Genomic DNA, 17,374 nt, shown 5'->3' with positions numbered 1-17,374 from the left:
ACACCTTTGGGTTCTGGGCTGTCTGGGAAATGGTGACGGGCATTTCTTCTTATTTTCTGACACGCTTTCAGTTTTTCTATGTTACATAATGACTAAAACATTTAGTTCCATTAAAAACTGTTGACAGTGAGATCTCTGGATAATCCTGAGTCCTGACGTTGTTCTTGGAAAGAGATACTGATGTGAATTGTCTTTTCTCACTGGTCAAAGCTGCAAGCAACAAAAACTAAAATGCACTTAGCTCAGTTGTACTGGGGCAGGTTTATTAATCCAAGGCAGATGTCTCAAACCCTGGATTAAATCTAAAGTAGCTGCACAGCTAAATACCACCAGAAGTAACTGAGAGAATGTATATATTTTTTTTTAATTTAGGTGAAATGATCCTTAAGAGCAGCAACCCAGCAATGTATTAAACTCTCATAAAGTCTGGGACGTGTGAGAGACAGAAAAAGTCAAATAAAGCAACAGAGGCCGAGGTTTCCTGACTTTTAGTTCCTGGTATAGGTTGCACTCAAAACACACTTCCCGTGATGTAACTGGCGTCTTTCATTAGATCTTTCCTGCCTTGTAAAGAGACCACATCTTTGAAACTCCGTGCCCCTGGTTTGTGAGGCGGGCTTTCTGTTTTGTGTAGCATTCATTAGTAGTCTTCAGTCTCAAGCTGAGATTTCTCAAGAAAGAGTGAGAAGAAAAGGAGACAGAGGCTGTCTACCTACGTTAATTCCCTGCTTCCCTTTCCGGAGGTACGGCCCGAAGACCACATTCCTGCGCGGATTAAGGTGAAATACCTGAATGCTGACTACCCTATAAGGCCTTAGCTGCTTGTCTGCATCTACAATCAAAGGGAGCCTGAAACACAGGCACAGGAGATGAAGTCATCTCCTCATTTAGAGCCGTCGGGCTCCCGGGAGTTAAGAAGTGCGTCCAGGGATCTCCTCAGCGGTTTCTAATTCTAACAGAACTGCTGTTTTGGAGGAACACGAGGCAGCAGCACATGCACACTCACGTGAGCGTTTACACACATCGCAGGCCGTACAGTCGGCTGCTTGGACGGCTCATCCAACCAGGAGTGGGGACGACTGAGAAGCTTAATGAACATCTCATGACTGATGGAGACAAACACATTGAGTCATCACACAGCAGAATGAACTGTCCTGGTACTGACACTAATAGACTTAATACACACTCACCGAGCACTTTATTAGGAACACCTGTACTCCTCCCACAATCATGTGGCAGCAGTACAACACATTAAATCCTGCAGACACACGTCAGGAGCTCCAGCTAATGTAAGTCTACAGTTTGACTCAGACAAAAAGCACCCAGGGAGCAGCAGCTCTGCTCAGAGGAGAATGGTCACACTGGATGGAGCGGACAGAACTACGGCAGCTCAGATGACCACTCTGTACAACTGTGCTGAGCAGAAAAGCTTCTCAGAATGAACATCATGTCCAACCTTAGGGTGAACGAGCTACAACAGCAGATTGACAGATGACATAATAATTGTTAACTACAGTCCTAATGACACCTACTGCATCTTATGACAGTCCAGCATTTATTAGCCAGACTTTTTGTCTTGGTGTTGTGTCTGAAGAGAAACTTTCAGACTCTACCAAAGTCAAAAAGTGGAACTTCATTTTTTATTTTTTTTTTTTTTGGCCCAGCCAGGACAGCAGAGGTGACTTTGCTCTAGTTGGACGTTCTATTTTCTATTTTGTCCCTCCTTGGCCTCCATAGTTCCTTTCCTTGTCTTCATCTCCTTCCTGTTGCCAAGTAGGCCAGAAGTGATCTATAAATAGTCCCTGAGCTTGCCTCCGTGCACTGCTTCTCTCTTCTGCTAAACTGTGAGACAGAGAGCGAATCCTGTGCCAGAGAGAAAAGAGTAACCTGACTGAGCAGCATGTACCGTACACCCACACTGAGCCCGGCCACTGACAGGGTGACACAAACATAATCTAAACACACACACACTTACACAATGAACAAAGGCACAGGCAGTTCAAATGAGTCCAGCAGCTGTGGTTGGTGGATAAGAACAGAGCAGGAGTTCCCTGCGAGGCTAAATGAAGAGAGCAGAGCAAGCCTCGGTCCTGCCTCTGACAATCCCCAGACTAGCAGTCAAACTGCTTACGCACATTGCTAGTTCATGCATGACCTGACCATCTATGTACTTAAGCAAGAGCTAACTAGAGACAACAGCAGACTCCATCATACTAATTGCACAGCCTCACTCTCTTACCTTAAGCTCCAGAGCACTGTGTCCTAAACCAATTACTGGTCCCTTCTGGGCCTCACTGAGGTTTCTATCTAATTAATCAGATAAAAATGCTTGACTTTCCACCTCCTTCTCTGGTTAGCTTAATTGTTTTATAACTGTTCTAATGCAAAGAGCAAAGGTTAAAGATTCTTAATATATCGGACCTGACAGAGGCACAGAGCTGCCAATTTTGTTATAAAAGTTGGGACTGTGAGTTTTTCAGTTTCACATCATCGTTCTTGGGATGAAATGAAATCATGGTTAAAAATATTTTGTGGAAGGATCTTACACAAAGTATCTTCAGTTTACAGTGACATAAATCAGGCTTGAAGGTCTGAACTTATTCATCCTCTGTATGACTGTCTGTCAAATGCTTGCTGGGTATTAAATCTGTACTCTGTTTGTGGATTACTCTGTTTGATCTGTTGTCAGATGTAGTCAACAAAGCATTTTAGTTACGTAAAGATTGTTTTGGTTCTGGTTTTTGTTTTTCCCTGAACTTGAGTACTGCCTCCTTAACATGACCATTAAACAGTTTCATTAATTCTGTAGGATATTTTACAGCAAGGGATATGAACATAATTACAAATTATTGTCAGATATTAATAGAAAACACAATTATGTTTCCTACTAAACATATTTGCAGTTTAGTTGTACAGAGCTAGGAGGCAGGGTAGCGAACTTCTCATCTGACTCATGCCAGAAAGCAAACAGGGAAAATTCAGGCAGAGCCTTGGCCACTGACCCTCTTTGTCCCAAATATAAAGAATGATGACACATACACACGTATACATATATGTCCTACTGCACATTCATACACATCCATGCACACATACGCAGTACAAAAAGAAATATATCCCTGTCCGGTAATTTCAACTCATGACTGATTAGACAAAACTGCTGCGACTGCAAGTGGCCAGTCCATAAAAACAACTGCTTACTTATGTGTCCTTAGTCTTCGTGGCTGCTGAGAGAAGCCCACTGTCTTAGGAATCATTCCATGCAGTTAGGCTCTGTTATACCTCCATTACCAACTCATCTGTCATTCCTGAGTAAGAGTGGAGAGCCTGTGGAGCCTGAACAATCAAGCCTTTTACAGAGCAGTGCTGAATCTCTCAGGTTCTCTCCCCATTCGTCCCTCACTTCCCTGCACCTCCGCCTCTCTCCTGTAGCTGTCTTGGCATGTTGTCCTCTCTGTTGGGTGTAATTGCAACTCTGTACCCTTCCTCCTCCAACTCCCACCACATGCTAAAATTTCCCCATGGTGATGGGAAAATTACAATCCAGTAGTTGGGAAGGGGTAATTGTAATTCCTCTGTCTGTGATCTCCTTTGTGTGACCACATATGTGGGCAGTTATACATGTGTCAAGTGGGCGCAGGGTTGGATGTTAAATGATGTTGTTGAGGCCAGCAATTTACACACAATTACCTCAATTAGATTCAGCTCCAGCTTCAGACAGATAAGGATTCAGTTTTACAGCGTGTCAATCCTACATTGGATTATGGTATGTAAATAGAAATAATATGCAGATACTACTGCAGCACATTGGAGAGATTCCCTAATTTAAAGCCTTCTGTCACATAACTGAACTGTAACTTTTGAATATAAAAGCAAACAGCAAATTTCCTGTTCAAGTATAGTCCCAGTACTTTCAGAAGAGAAAAAAAAAACCAAAAGTGTTTGCTGACGCTTTCTCAACAGGAAGTGCAGGACATCTGAGTGGGCACAACCAGCAACACTCTGCGGAACACTTTGGGTGCATGTTTCTCTTCGTATTCTTACCTATTTGAGTGTCTTCCGTACGGAAATATTATCAAAGAGCAACGTAAATTACACAAGCAAAAATCAGCAACCGGATAACCACTCAATCCAGAGCTGATTCCAAGAGTATTGATCCAAAAAGTCAGCCTTACTTCCCATAAATGTAAGTCACAGTGTGTCGCCTCTTCCAGTGCGTGAGAAACATGGACCGAAGACGAATATTCTCTACAGCGTCTCATCCCAACTCTTCCTAACTCCACGTCTATCTGATTGGGATTATTCTCTGTCAGACGTGCAGTGCTGTCCCAGTCATCCGTACAGCAGCAGCCACAGCAGCAGCAGCAGCAGGCTCCAGCGTGCCATTAGCTCTGCTTTCAATCACACAGCTACAGTATTAGTCACAAGTTTATAAGCTCTCTTCAGCTGCAACAGCACACCCTGAAAAGACAGAGAGGGGGCTGAGAGTGGAGACAACAGGCGAGAAAAGGCGATGAAAAGACTGTTGATCAACCTCACATATCTCAGCAACATGTAGCCTGATTCTCATTCTACCAGATATTTTTGTGTTTATTGCAATTAACTAGTTTAATGAATAAAATGCATTTAAAACACTAAGATACTGAATTCACTACACGAGAGAGAAGGAGTGAAATGGGTTTTATGTACAAATGATGGAGCATCAAATTCCCTCCGTGTGGTCACATCCCATTACTTTCAGGCTGACGAGAGAGATCTCAGAACATCACGCAGGGATAAATGACACCCAGTATCTCATCTCTGCATCAGCCATTTATTCAACAACAACAACAACTATTCACAGCTGCCAATATACTGATTTGTCATGATGGGGTTATAAGTGGCTATCAACAACCGAGGCCGTAAGGCAGATAAACTGAAAAGTTAGCCACAAATGTCAGTAATGAAGGATGAAGCCACACTTCACTTGTGTCTGGAGTCGTGACTTTCAGTGCAGTCAGTATCCACGTTAACAAATCATCGTGTCAAAATCTTATTTTTCTTCTGTTTTCTTTTTTGCAAAGAAGATATTTCAAGAATTTTACGAGATGTTGTTAAACAGTCTTGATATTCATAAACAGCTCACCTGATTCTGCCCAATTTTACAACGAACACCCAGCCCTCACTGGCAGTTTGTATTTCACTTCTTTGATGGAAAAAGGCTTTTTAAAGTGTCCATGCTGAGTTAAATGAGCTGTGAAGTTGGACATTTCTGCAAACCTGTGGCTGGCTTACTGGCTTTTCCTTCTCACTCCTCCTCTGCTGTGATTTACTGACATGTTTTTCAGATTGAAATGGAAACAAAGAGCAGGCATGTCTGAGAAGATAACAGATGAGACACACCGTGTGGCATATGTGCCCCTTCAACCAAACCAGCTGTCTTACAGGCAGCATTGCCATGGATTCTGTCAATAAGCGGCGAAAGACGTGGTTGTCTGTGGCAACCAAAGAACCAGAGAGATAGTGGACACAGAGGGATGGACATAGACAATGTGATGGGCAAGCGTACACATGCATGTGCACACACGCACACACAGTCCAGAGCTGTGAGCAAACAACCCAGTGGAACAACACTCAGTGAGTCAGTGCCTGCATGATCCATTAGTAACTCCCAGCATCCACACACTCTTAGAAAACCCACTGACCCACACGACAACAACTCTGAGACCTTTGTTAGCACAATGTCAACATGCTAAGCACACTGATACAATTACAGTAGAAAGGCCTTATGCCACTGTGACAGCAGTATAAACTCATTTTAGTGCAGCATGTTGCCTGCCATATAGAGTAGGCAGAACAGATTAGGTTAGCATCAGCAGTTAGCATCAGTATACATACATGACTGCAGCCACAGTGTCATGACTCACATCAACCTGACTTTCATCCACTCAGGTGAGTAAAGAATCACTCTGTGCATGGAAAAAAAATCAACTTTCGATAAACGGTGCTTCAGGAAAGTTCAACCACCATCTGCTGGATCTGTGTCTGCACTCACACTCTGTATTATATCACCTTTAGACTGGCGCTTCACTGTTTACAACATAATACTGCTGTAAAACTGACAGACAATCAATCTATTATTTCTTCATTAATTATTCATATCAGGTTGAAGCACCAAACGTTTGCTGGTGTTAGCCTCTCAGAGGTGAGGACTTGCTTGTTTTGCTGTGACACTTCACTAAATCGAAAACCTCTGAGCGATTTCAATTTCTCATGCAGGCTCCAGTAATTCTTTTTTTATTATTATTTTCATAGACAAAACTTTTAATATGTTTATTGAAAATGTGAGAAACTGATTAAATGAGATGTGTATATGATGTTTGTTGCAGCCCTGCAATAAAACCAGTGGGCAGCACAACTCTGACTGGTTGGGGAATTTGCATAAGAAAGGTATGACCAGCCATTCCTCTGCCCCAGGTCTCTAAATATACCCCTCTGCTGAATAATGTAAGTGGGGTGGAATGGAGCAGTCAATAATTAAGTGGATCCATTGGTGTGGGAGGATAGCACTCATTTGCAGTGTAAAAGATAAGTGGGCCAAGAAAGCTTAGGTGTCAGAGTTAAGAATTAGCACAGCATCCTCTTACTTAGCCCACGTCAAACGCAAGGATGCAGCAGATCGTTGGTCCTCCATTTTATTTATGACACAAAATGTATTGTTTAAGCTGATTTAAATCTTCTTTTTATATCTACTTTATATCCCATAAAGTGACATTACAGTTAAGTTTTATTTAAACAAATAGATGCTGGTTTATTGTGATGAAGTGAAAAACAATATTCTACATTACAGGACAAGAATGAGAAAATGAAACCAGATTTGTTTGCACTTTTGCTTGAAAAATAAATGAAGGTATTAACTGATTACCAAAATAGTTCTCTGTTGATCAACTAATCGATTGATCGACTAATCACTGCAGCTCTACATGAGTTGTCCCTTTACTTACTGTACTACTGTCTGGGGACACACTTCAAAAGCAACAGGTTTTAGCAATTCTTTGTGAAATTGCAAGTTTTTATTTTACACTAACGACATCAAACTGTGGGCTTATCGGTCTGCAGCAGCCCTGCAGTCTCCTCTTACATGAGCCTACATGATAAAAGAGTAAAGACCAAAAATACTGAGCAGCCTCTGCGTTTCCTTGGTACCATTCACCATCATTAGGAATCAATCTGCAGCAAACTCCACTACACAGGCCTACTCATTTGAATGGCCCAGTCAGCAGGTAGGTCAGACTGCAGGTCAGATAATCCAGTAGTATGGTGCTGCCATAGCCGATCAGTGCCTTGCTCAGGGACAACTCAGCAGGATGTTTGCCCACTGATCATCTAGCTGAAGGAGTGACCCCCCCATCAACAAGCGGCCCAGGCACCAGGGACTGTGACACCCAGTAAGTACACAAACGACATGTGACCGTGTGTAATCCAGACATCCATGTAAGTCAAAGAAAGACAAAGATACAGAGGTATCTTACCTTGCTCCTGATCTGTCCTGAGGTGGACACTTTCCGGATGAGTTTCTGGGGGCCTTCCTGCTCTGCCTCGCTGTCAGAGGACTCGTCCGCCGCGCCGGAGCCAGCGCCAGCGCCCAACACATGGGCATGGATCCCCGCCGCGGACGCCGGCCCTTTCTCCGGCTCCTGTCGAGGGGAGGAATAAAACCATTCGGGGTTAGCCTTCGCCCGGTCCGCCGCTCCCTTCCTCTCCTGGAGTCGAGAGCTGCTCAGCGGCTGAGAAGCGTCTCTCCTCGCTGTCATCTCTCACTGTCTCTGTGGTGAAAACGGCTGTTTTCTGGAGTGTGCGTGGGCTGGTAAACGCATAGGGGATGTAGCATGTCGCGGCACAGTGGGGATGGGCTCCAAAGCATATCACCCCCCTCACTCCCACACACACACTCACACACATACAAACACACACCACCCCAGTCCCTGCTCGGCTGATGGTTATGGCTCCAGTCTACACGGCCAGTCCCGACTGAGGCTAGAGACCGCCTCATCCACCGGTGGACACGTCCGTGGCTTGGCAGACCCTAGCGGCTGTTTTTCACAAGCGCTGCACCCGAGCAGTAGTGTCGCAAAAGTTAAATGAGCATAATCAGACTAACTGTGATTTCATTTCTTTTTTTTTTCTCAAGTCAAAATAACCTGGACTGCTGCTAAAAACTGTGGGAGGTGTAACCACTAAATATAACATGACAATAAATCAATAAGGCTGCGATCAGGAAGTGATCATGATCTGTCCTGTCATCAAATATTTGGCTCAATGATGCTGTAATCCATCGATCTCATCATAATGCATTTCTCCATTCTCTTGTACATACAGTAATATACTGTATACTGAGCCAGAGGTTTAAACAAGATCATAAAAATCTATTTATTTATTTAGTTTTTTTTTTTTTTTTTTTACAAACACTTATCACTGTCTTAATAAGTAACTCCTGGTCTAGACCTAACTGTGATCATCTATCAGACATGACAGGGTGCAAATTATTTTATATTATATAATTATATAATTTCCATTCAGCGGGCAAGGCGAGGAAGGACTTGGATTTTATTAGGAAACGGGAAGGATAGCCTCCAACATCAGGAACATAAAAATATTAGAGAAGAGAAGAGAAGAGAAGAGAAGAGAAGAGAAAAGATCCCCGAACACTTTCTGTTGATAATAAATTCAACTAGCCACGAAGTGTTGTCCATTAAGACATAATAAAGTGACATTTAAAGGGGTTTCCAGAACAGAACTCCACTATTCACGGCAAAAGAAAGGACAACACTATACGAACGCAGCCTGTTACACAGAGGAAGATGAAACACCTCCAAAGTGTAAGACGAAGTCCGAAAAAGATCGTAATGAAGACTAGACACGTGAACACAGTCTGATAAAAGGTCTAATTGTTTTCTGTCTTTGGGGAAGCTGAGCAGACTCGCAGTGAAATGAGAAACAAAAAAAAGTCTCCAGTGCTGAATTTTTACTAACCAGGTCCTCCCAGGCAGGGCTGCGGGTGTAATGGTAGACATCCTCCATAGTCCCAGACCTCTGTGTCTGCTCCGGGGAGAAAAGAACCGAAATCAGGGAAAGGTGGAGGAATTCACAACCTGCCTCGCTGCCCTTACGCCTCTCATATGCGCGCTGAAAAGATGGGATTTAATTCGTCTTGTGCTCCCTCCACTACAACCACCGCACCTCCACCACTTCTCTCCTCCTGCCTGCTCCTTTTCCCTCCGCTCTGCTCCGGCGTGGGCCGAGCCTATCGCCTCTCCACGTGATAAATGTCAAACCCACTTAAACGCGCGCGTCTCGGCTCGGTTTGCCCACCCCCCCGAGAGCGGAGTTTAAATTACGTCATCTATTTGTGTCCCATCTCTCCTAATCTAATTAATAAAATCATGGATTTTCACAAGTTTCCTAATTTCCCCCGATTTCTGAAGCCATTTTATTTGTGTGAGTTTATTCAGGCTGCTCCGTGTCTTCACTGACACTTGACACAAATGTTCGTTCATTTATTCTTTCTGCTCATTGCTTTTCAGTTTTCAGGGTTTGTGACGGTGGTCGTCCCTTGTAAAGCCACAGTCATTGTTTTTAAATGTACTACACATTTACATTTATATCATGATGGATGTATGGAGAGAAAGGGTGGGGACAGAGAGAGACTGGTGGTACGTTGGCTGCAGTAATAAAATAAAACAATTAAAGCTGAATAAATTATAGACATGAAGAAAAAATATAGATGCTCACCTTCTTGTGACAAAACACCTGAAATTATATATATATCCTATATGTACACTAGGTGTTCTTTACCTAAATAGTGTGTGCCAATAATATTTCTGAACTTTCTTACTTTGAAAGGCTGCAGCTTAAAGACATCAACCGTCAAATGAATGAAGAATGTAGGTTTAGTCATAAATCATACAAAACATTTATTAGACTATTTTATTTTCTTTCATCTTAGCCAAACAGCGCTTTGTAAATACAGTCACATCATGATCTGTTGATGTGAGAACGGGACACTCGTCAGCAAACCACTCCGGAAGACTTTAGTGCCGGACCACTTGGTCCCCCTTTTATTATCTTCCCCCTCGGACAAAATGAGCTGACGGTTGTTATGAAATGGGGGTAAGGCCGGACAGGACGTAGCCTGATAAGACGCGTGTGGACCTTCTTTCAAACTGTGTTCTGCATGGAAGCGGAATAGTTTAACGATGCAAGGCCAGATTTTATGTCGCGGCACAGCAGCGGCCGTCGCTGCGAGGAGGATGCGGACTATTCTGGGCTCTGTCCTGGGCAGAGACGGCTGGATGTGGAGAAGCCATGAGGTCAAACTTCTCAACACATCCTCGGGTAACCTGCCTGTTACAGTCAGTTATAACCAGTTAAAACACCACAGCGAAGGCAGAGTGAACATTTTAAAGCCCGTGTTCCGTCGGAACCAGTACGTTGTGTCTGTGGGTAGCTAGCTTGATCCTTTTTGGACAGAAGTGAAACTGTGTGTTTCCAAGGTGACAGAACGCCGGTGGTGTACAACGTGTTTTCTTGCTGAACACAATGAGACGACAAGTGTGCGATTAGCGTAACACGTTGACTTCGCTTATAGGTGAAAGGTTAACTCAACTGTTCAACCGCGTCCAGTCACTTCAGCAGCGAACCGCAGTTATAGGTGCAACTGATAGCCATCGTTTTTACATTCAGGTCGTTTGCAAGGTTTAGTTGTTTAATCCATATCAGTTAATACTGTTATATATCTTTATATACAACAATAATGCTTATAACTTTTGTTGTATAAAAAGAGCAAGCATATGTTGCTGTGGCTGCCATGTTTGTTTTTGGTTTAGAAACCGTTGCATCTCGGTAAACAGGTTTTCTTTGTCTGTTGCCTTTTCTGTTGCTGTTGCTCACACTGTTGAGTTGTCACAGTAGGAAAAGCACAGGTGGCTCCGCTGTGTCCCAGTAAGCAGCGCGACAGTGATCCAGCATGCACAATACCAGGGCCCTGAAACTGAAGAGAAGTTAAATATCAGTAGAAGCTGATAGTGCAGTGTCCTGATTATCACTGGAACTGTCTGTGAGACACTCTCATGTGTTGGTTGCTCCATCTCCATACTCTTTTTGCAGGTGAGACAGTAAAGATCGGAGAGATCTCTTACAAACTCAAAACGCCCCGGAATCCAGAACTTGTTCCTGTCAAACACAGTATGTCTTTTTTTTTTTTTTAAATCTCATGTATTTAGAGATGTTTGTTCAAAATATGTCTGCACAGTGTCTGCGTGAAATGAGAGGAAGGCGATGGCAACAAGTAAAACAAAAGTTACTAAAACTTTTTGTTTGGTTTTGCTAGTATCAGACTCCCTACCCCAGACAGTGGCTCAGCACCTACGATGGATTATGCAGAAAGACCTTTTGGGCCAGGATGTGTTTCTTATCGGCCCCCCAGGGCCCCTGAGACGATCCATCGCGATGCAGTACCTCGTGAGTAAACACAAAACACACACCCAAGTATTTGTAAAACTGTACCAAAACTGTTACAGACCCAATACCCCCCAAAACCCAGTCTCAGTTATGAACAAAATAGTTTATCAATGCTAATGGACACAATATGTTGACATAGCTGTATAAATGTTTTTTGAGAACAAACTGCCCCAAAAATGTGTTATCCATCTATCCATTAGCTATATCACTCATTTATCATTACTGTTGATTCATGCAATCTGTTTGTACAGTTCTCTGATTTTGTATTGGAATGTTTAAGCCGTCAACTTTTGCAACGGTGCCCAAAATGCTGTGTGAAGCTCTGAAGTTTCTCCTTGTTTTTGACCAGGAGTTGACCAAACGGGAGGTGGAGTATGTAGCTCTATCCAGGGACACCACAGAGACTGACCTGAAACAGAGGAGAGAGATCCGCTCAGGGACGGCCTTCTACATCGACCAGGTAGATCCTCTTTTTTTTTTATACACTGTCTAACGAGCAGGGAATTCAACGCACGTTGGTGTAAAATCCGCTTTTCCTGATAAACCAAGTCATTTGCCACACTGCTCTGTAAATGTTTGACACAATAACATTTGAATGTGATTAAGGAGGAGGGGGCTCAGTACACAGCCCTGCTCTAGGTCTGAGGTGAACAGGTCAGACTGTCCATCCTGATGGACTGTGGTCCGCTGGTCAGGTCTGGAAAGTCCAGGGTCCAGTTGCAATGTTCTTGGGTTTGGAGCTTCACTGACAAGTCGGATGAGGTGATCGTGTTGAAGACAGAACTAAAATCTATTTTCCAGTCGTGACAGAGCAAAGTGGAGCGTGGTGGATATTTCATCCTCTGTTAATCTGTCGGCCCAGTAAGCGTAATGATGCTGACTGAGTTTATGTGTTTGACATTCACACACATGGGTGTGAGTGTGATAGGACGGTAGTCATGTAGGCACGTGGCCATGGACTGCTTTGAGATAGGGGTGATAGCAGCAGACTTCAGGCATGTGGGAACAATATCCAGGTCCAGCGACAGGTTGAAGACGTCTGTAAGGACCTGGTCAGTGGATTCTCTGAGTACACACTTCAATATGTAGACTCACTACATGGTCTTTGACTGAGAATGTGGATGTATTTCTGTATTTGTTACCCCTGCTGTAGACTTGTGACCTCTCTAGCACCCTGTACTCCGCCTTTAGCTCAGTAGATGCTGGGCTAGGCTCTATCACTGTGTAAATTCTACCCATTTGTGTTTCCTACATGGGTGGCTACCGAGATGTCCTCTAGAGGCAAAGATTTAAAAATAGACTCATCTTTACTCCTCTCTTTTCTCAATCACTCAAGGATTGTCCATGTTAGGTTCATGGCTCATTTCCAGCTCAGTACAACAAACTGAGATGGTTTTACTAAAAGATTTTTCTAAATTTCCTCTCGACGTTGGCTTTACACAGTCCTGTACAAACATCATTTCATTTTTCATAGTGTTTTAGATTAAATACCATTAAAACACAAATTTTAATTCACAACAATCCAACTCTGGCTAACTGTCTGTTTAACACTGTGAAGAACTGATATGACCAATACTGAAAACTGGTCTGTAAACACAACATGGAGCATGTCTATCAACTTGGTGGGTTTTTTTTTCCACCACTGTGGAAAAAAGCAAGCATGGAACATTGCCTGATGGGGTTTTTTCCTCTCTACCTCTTTCTGAAGTGCATTCAGTTATAGTAGCACGTAAAGTCACGCCACAGCAGCAGTGCTGTCCCTCAGCCATTCCATTCTGTTCCCTTCCGTTCGCCTTATTGATCGATCATATATACAAACATACACCCCCACACTCTGCTGACTTTGTAAGTCAGGTAACCATGGCGACCAGCAGTTCCTTATCATCCAGGCTGGTTTCTCTCTAAGGATAACTTTCTGTTCTCATTCATCTCCATTCATCTGTCAGAGGTACAGAAAAACAAACAAAAATACAAAATCCATAGAAGACCATTGAAACCATGTCACCAGGCTTCAAGGAGCCAGCAGTGACAGGTGATGATAAGCTGTGATAATTAACATTTACTCAGTCATGTCATTACCCACAGCTAATTAACACATGGTGTCATCAGTTGCATAACAGGTCAAACATCAACTCCATGGAAACAGGGCAAAGTTTTTCTTGTTTTACTCTCAGAACATTTATCTTGTAGACTTTACTCATAGTTTGAGTTTTAAATAGAAGAACAACATTTATTGCAGCGTTAAAGGGATGAGATATGAGCCGGGGATGACTGGGAATGACTGGGAATGTGAGGAACTGGGCTGAGTGTGAGTAGAAATGTTGATTACAGGATGGGATGCAGCTGGTGGGGCTCTGCTGTGACTCCAGTACACCTGTCTCCGTTCAGACAATCACACACACACAAAAGGAAATGGACACACAGTTCAAAAACTTTCAGTGCCTTGAAAGCCATGAACCCTGTTTTAATTCTGTACATCGCAGTCTGTAGATAGATCTACTCGTAGATTGAGTAATCAACTAATTGACTTTCTATTCTGAGGCACCAGGACAGGTACAGTGTGTACGCTCGGTCTATTTTGGGGGCAGTGGTGTCATTTTCTAGGCACTGCATAATTAGACACACTGCCTACAAATGTGTAGCTTGATTACATCTTGCATGATCGGAGAAAAAATGACACTGGCAGCCTTCAAAATGAGAGGAACGTGTTTTATTCTTCCACCAAGTTTGTTTTATGTGCACATGTGATTGTTGCCTCAGTCATTTGCTGTTCCACACTGCACGACTCCCATGACACAGAGTGAGATGGTGGTATGAAGACACATCACTTTCTGCGTTAGGAAACTAGGACCCAGGAGTGAACATATGCAAACAATTACTTAGCCTTGGTTCCAAAGGCAAAAAAAAAGGGAGAAGAAGAACAATTTTGGTCCAAAGTCTTTGTTGAGCTGGTTCCTCTCTGAATCTACCAAGATGCATCGTCTGTTTCCTGCAACGAGGGAAGCCGGCCAACCCCTCTAAGTTCCTGAGGCTCATCCGCCTCCCACCTTCCCATCAAAATGAAAACAGGTGCCCATTGTTCCCATGGAAACAGCTCGTGAATAGATACAGCATTATTGATGGTACTGATAGGTGTGAAGAGATTGCTTATTTCTGGTCTTCCTCAAGTCTCAAGGAATTTGGTGCCATCTAATGAAATGTGGGCAGGGTGTGTGTGCTGGTTTATGAGTTGGTGTATTGGATAAAACTTGGAGTTGATTTTTATTTTCTGTTTTAAAATGTGCCTGTGGGTGTGATTAGTGAGTATATGTACACATTACAGTATCTGACACTTATTTTGTGTGAGGGATTGAAGACGTGTGGGTGCGAATAAGCAAGCTTTTCTCTTTGAGAATATTTTTGTGTCGTAGGAGGTGTGTGTTAACTAGAACATCCAAGTATTCCTCGGGGCCCTGTGCTGATTTGGAGCCCTATATTCAGACTTAACGTGTCAGTCCCTGTGCTTACTCTTTCTCCTCCCTTTCCATACATTCACTTCACTCTTGGTCTCTTTAGTTGCGACTCTGTCTTTCTTTTTTCTTTTTCCTTCATGCATGTTGTGTTTCTGACATCTCCAGTAGTCTCCTCTCTCCAGCAGGTTCTTATGTCAGGCAGCTTACAAACCCACACTGCACATAAGTCCCTTTTATAGTAATACAAAGTTTACCTCCTCCACTAGAGCTGAATGTAAAGCAATAGTTAGCCTCTGCAGCAAGTGCTGCTTGCTAATGAATTACCTGGATGCACTTTCAATACGCTGTTCACATGCAGTAAGTTAACACCCAAACAATGCTATTTAGTTAAGTTCCACATATGAACCTGTGGCAACTGAGTGTCAAAACAAGGCAAAGCAAAAAATTATAAGCAAAAATTTATAACATTAATAGTTATAAATCAGCAGAATTCTTTAATAACAGTTGTAAGAACTGGAGTGCACCATAGAGGGAGGAAGAATGCCACATGTCAGCTAGCATAGTTACTACTGAATCAACACAACATTTCACAGAGACAGTGCGTAAAAATAGAAACCAATAACAAGATATTCTGATTTATTATTGCTACCGACGGTAGCTAAGGACTCAGAGTGTTAGAGTGCGATTTAACGTTTCTGTCTGTGTGTTCATGAAGGAAGTTAACTGGTACACACAGGACATGCATTATGGAATGACAATAAAACGTTACACACATCACAGACAGTACAGAAGATTATAATGGAAAATGCTGTTAACATGTGTTCTATCCATCCACTTTATACTATAAATAACATCCATTGCTAAGTGCTCGCTAAACGCTTCTCAGTATCTGATGGGATGTTGTTCTTTCTGCACACTTAGTGTCAGGCAGAACACAGGACCTGTCTGTGCTTCCCCCGTCTCTCTCACCATCCTGCGTCACTTACATTTCTAACAATTATCTGATTACAGCGTTGGTGCCGAAAATGGATCAGGAGTTAAATATAGAGCATCTGGTCCTCACTATAGTTTTATGGCTCTGTTTCCCACACAACCTGCCACGTATTTACATGTTAACCTAATTACATGGCCACTCGCTCTGCGGTCCACCCAGACAGCTAAAGTTTCCTGCCTCTTGACGTCAGATGTGCTTTTTGATTTCTGCAGAAATGTGCGTCTACGCACACATATGCCTGTGCATGCACACGTGCTGTATGAACTAAACCAAGTCGAACTAAGTTTGATCCCACATTTTGTGGCAGAAAATAGGGCTTCCTAAAACAACTGAGACCGTTTTGAAGCTTGGTTTGGAGTAGTTTGGAGGACATTCTGAACACAGTAAGCTGAGGACATCCTCAGGAAGGCAAGCTCATATTGTCATTAGAGTTTGGGCAGTAAAAACTGACGGACAGTCACTCTAATCTTTGTATAAAAGCTTTTACCTTTAACGTGTACACAGGGTCAGAGGCTGTGCTGGACAATGGAGAAGCAGATCTGACCTGAGGCTGAACCAAAGGCAGTGGTCAGCCTTAAAATCAGACCTTTCCTGATACCAACAAGTTCACTGATTCCCCTCGACTTCCAATGTGTCTGTCCCCAGTGTGCTGTAAGGGCAGCAACACAAGGTCGAGTCCTGGTCCTGGAGGGGCTGGAGAAGGCAGAGAGAAATGTTCTGCCGGTCCTTAACAACCTGCTGGAGAACAGAGAGATGCAGCTGGAGGACGGACGCTTCCTTATGTCAGCTGAGCGTTACGACAAGCTGCTGCAGGTCAGTGCAGCACACACCTTCAGAAATGAAACTAGTCTTTAAGTTGTTTTCAGTCATTCAGAAATTAAACCTAATGATCAATTATTTGAAGAAGGCACGGCTGAAGGTGGCAGGCCTCGGTCCTGGCTGTTGTTTATGGAGCCGTAACTGAATCTTCACACTTAAGCAGTGAATTTTCACACAACTCCCACAGCGCTATTCTCCTGACATAAATACTATGTGACATTCAGAGTCTGTACCTGTTAAATGCAGCTGCATACCTACAGTCATGTTCCATAAAAGAGTATTTAACATAAAATGTGTAAAATGAAAGGAAAGGGGCTGGAGTGTTTTATACCTTGATGCATTGCAGGAGCACACCAAAGAGGAGCTGGACAGCTGGAAGATTGTCCGTGTAAGTGAGGACTTTCGGGTCATCGCTCTTGGTCTTCCTGTTCCCAAGTACAAGGGCAACCCGCTGGATCCTCCTCTGCGCTCTCGCTTCCAGGCCCGAGACATCTATTACCTACCATTCAAGGTTAATGGAAATTTTCAGTGTTTGTAATTTGGGTGAACTCACTCTTTATTTGGAAAACTTAGTGGGCTGCACCTGTGTGAAATACATAAAACATTTTACGCT

At 43.2% G+C, this 17,374-nt stretch overlaps 2 protein-coding genes across 6 annotated transcripts in view; one reads left to right on the top strand and one right to left on the bottom strand.

Annotated features, from left to right (window-relative positions):
* Nucleotides 1-9,234, bottom strand: part of dgkh (diacylglycerol kinase, eta) — a 45,362-nt gene extending 36,128 nt beyond the window's left edge. For 3 of the 5 annotated variants that reach the window (XM_041057154.1, XM_041057157.1, XM_041057153.1), the window contains exon 1: nt 7,509-9,001. In XM_041057154.1, the coding sequence (XP_040913088.1) occupies nt 7,509-7,790 (282 nt within the window). In that variant the 5' untranslated portion in view covers nt 7,791-9,001. The other 2 variants (XM_041057155.1, XM_041057156.1) reach the window with 2 other exon arrangements.
* Nucleotides 9,235-10,114: 880 nt separating this feature from the next.
* The window catches only part of vwa8 (von Willebrand factor A domain containing 8), a 51,838-nt gene continuing 44,578 nt past the window's right edge, over nt 10,115-17,374 (top strand). The window contains exons 1-6 of the mRNA XM_041056621.1: nt 10,115-10,371; nt 11,143-11,220; nt 11,366-11,496; nt 11,846-11,956; nt 16,588-16,755; nt 17,108-17,272. Of these exons, the coding sequence (XP_040912555.1) occupies nt 10,233-10,371; nt 11,143-11,220; nt 11,366-11,496; nt 11,846-11,956; nt 16,588-16,755; nt 17,108-17,272 (792 nt within the window). The 5' untranslated portion in view covers nt 10,115-10,232. The remainder of the gene's footprint in view (nt 10,372-11,142; nt 11,221-11,365; nt 11,497-11,845; nt 11,957-16,587; nt 16,756-17,107; nt 17,273-17,374) is intronic.

Source organism: Toxotes jaculatrix, chromosome 15 (genome assembly GCF_017976425.1).
Source record: "Toxotes jaculatrix isolate fToxJac2 chromosome 15, fToxJac2.pri, whole genome shotgun sequence".
In the NCBI taxonomy this organism is placed as follows: domain Eukaryota; kingdom Metazoa; phylum Chordata; class Actinopteri; family Toxotidae; genus Toxotes; species Toxotes jaculatrix.
This window is presented reverse-complemented; position numbering and strand designations above follow the sequence as displayed.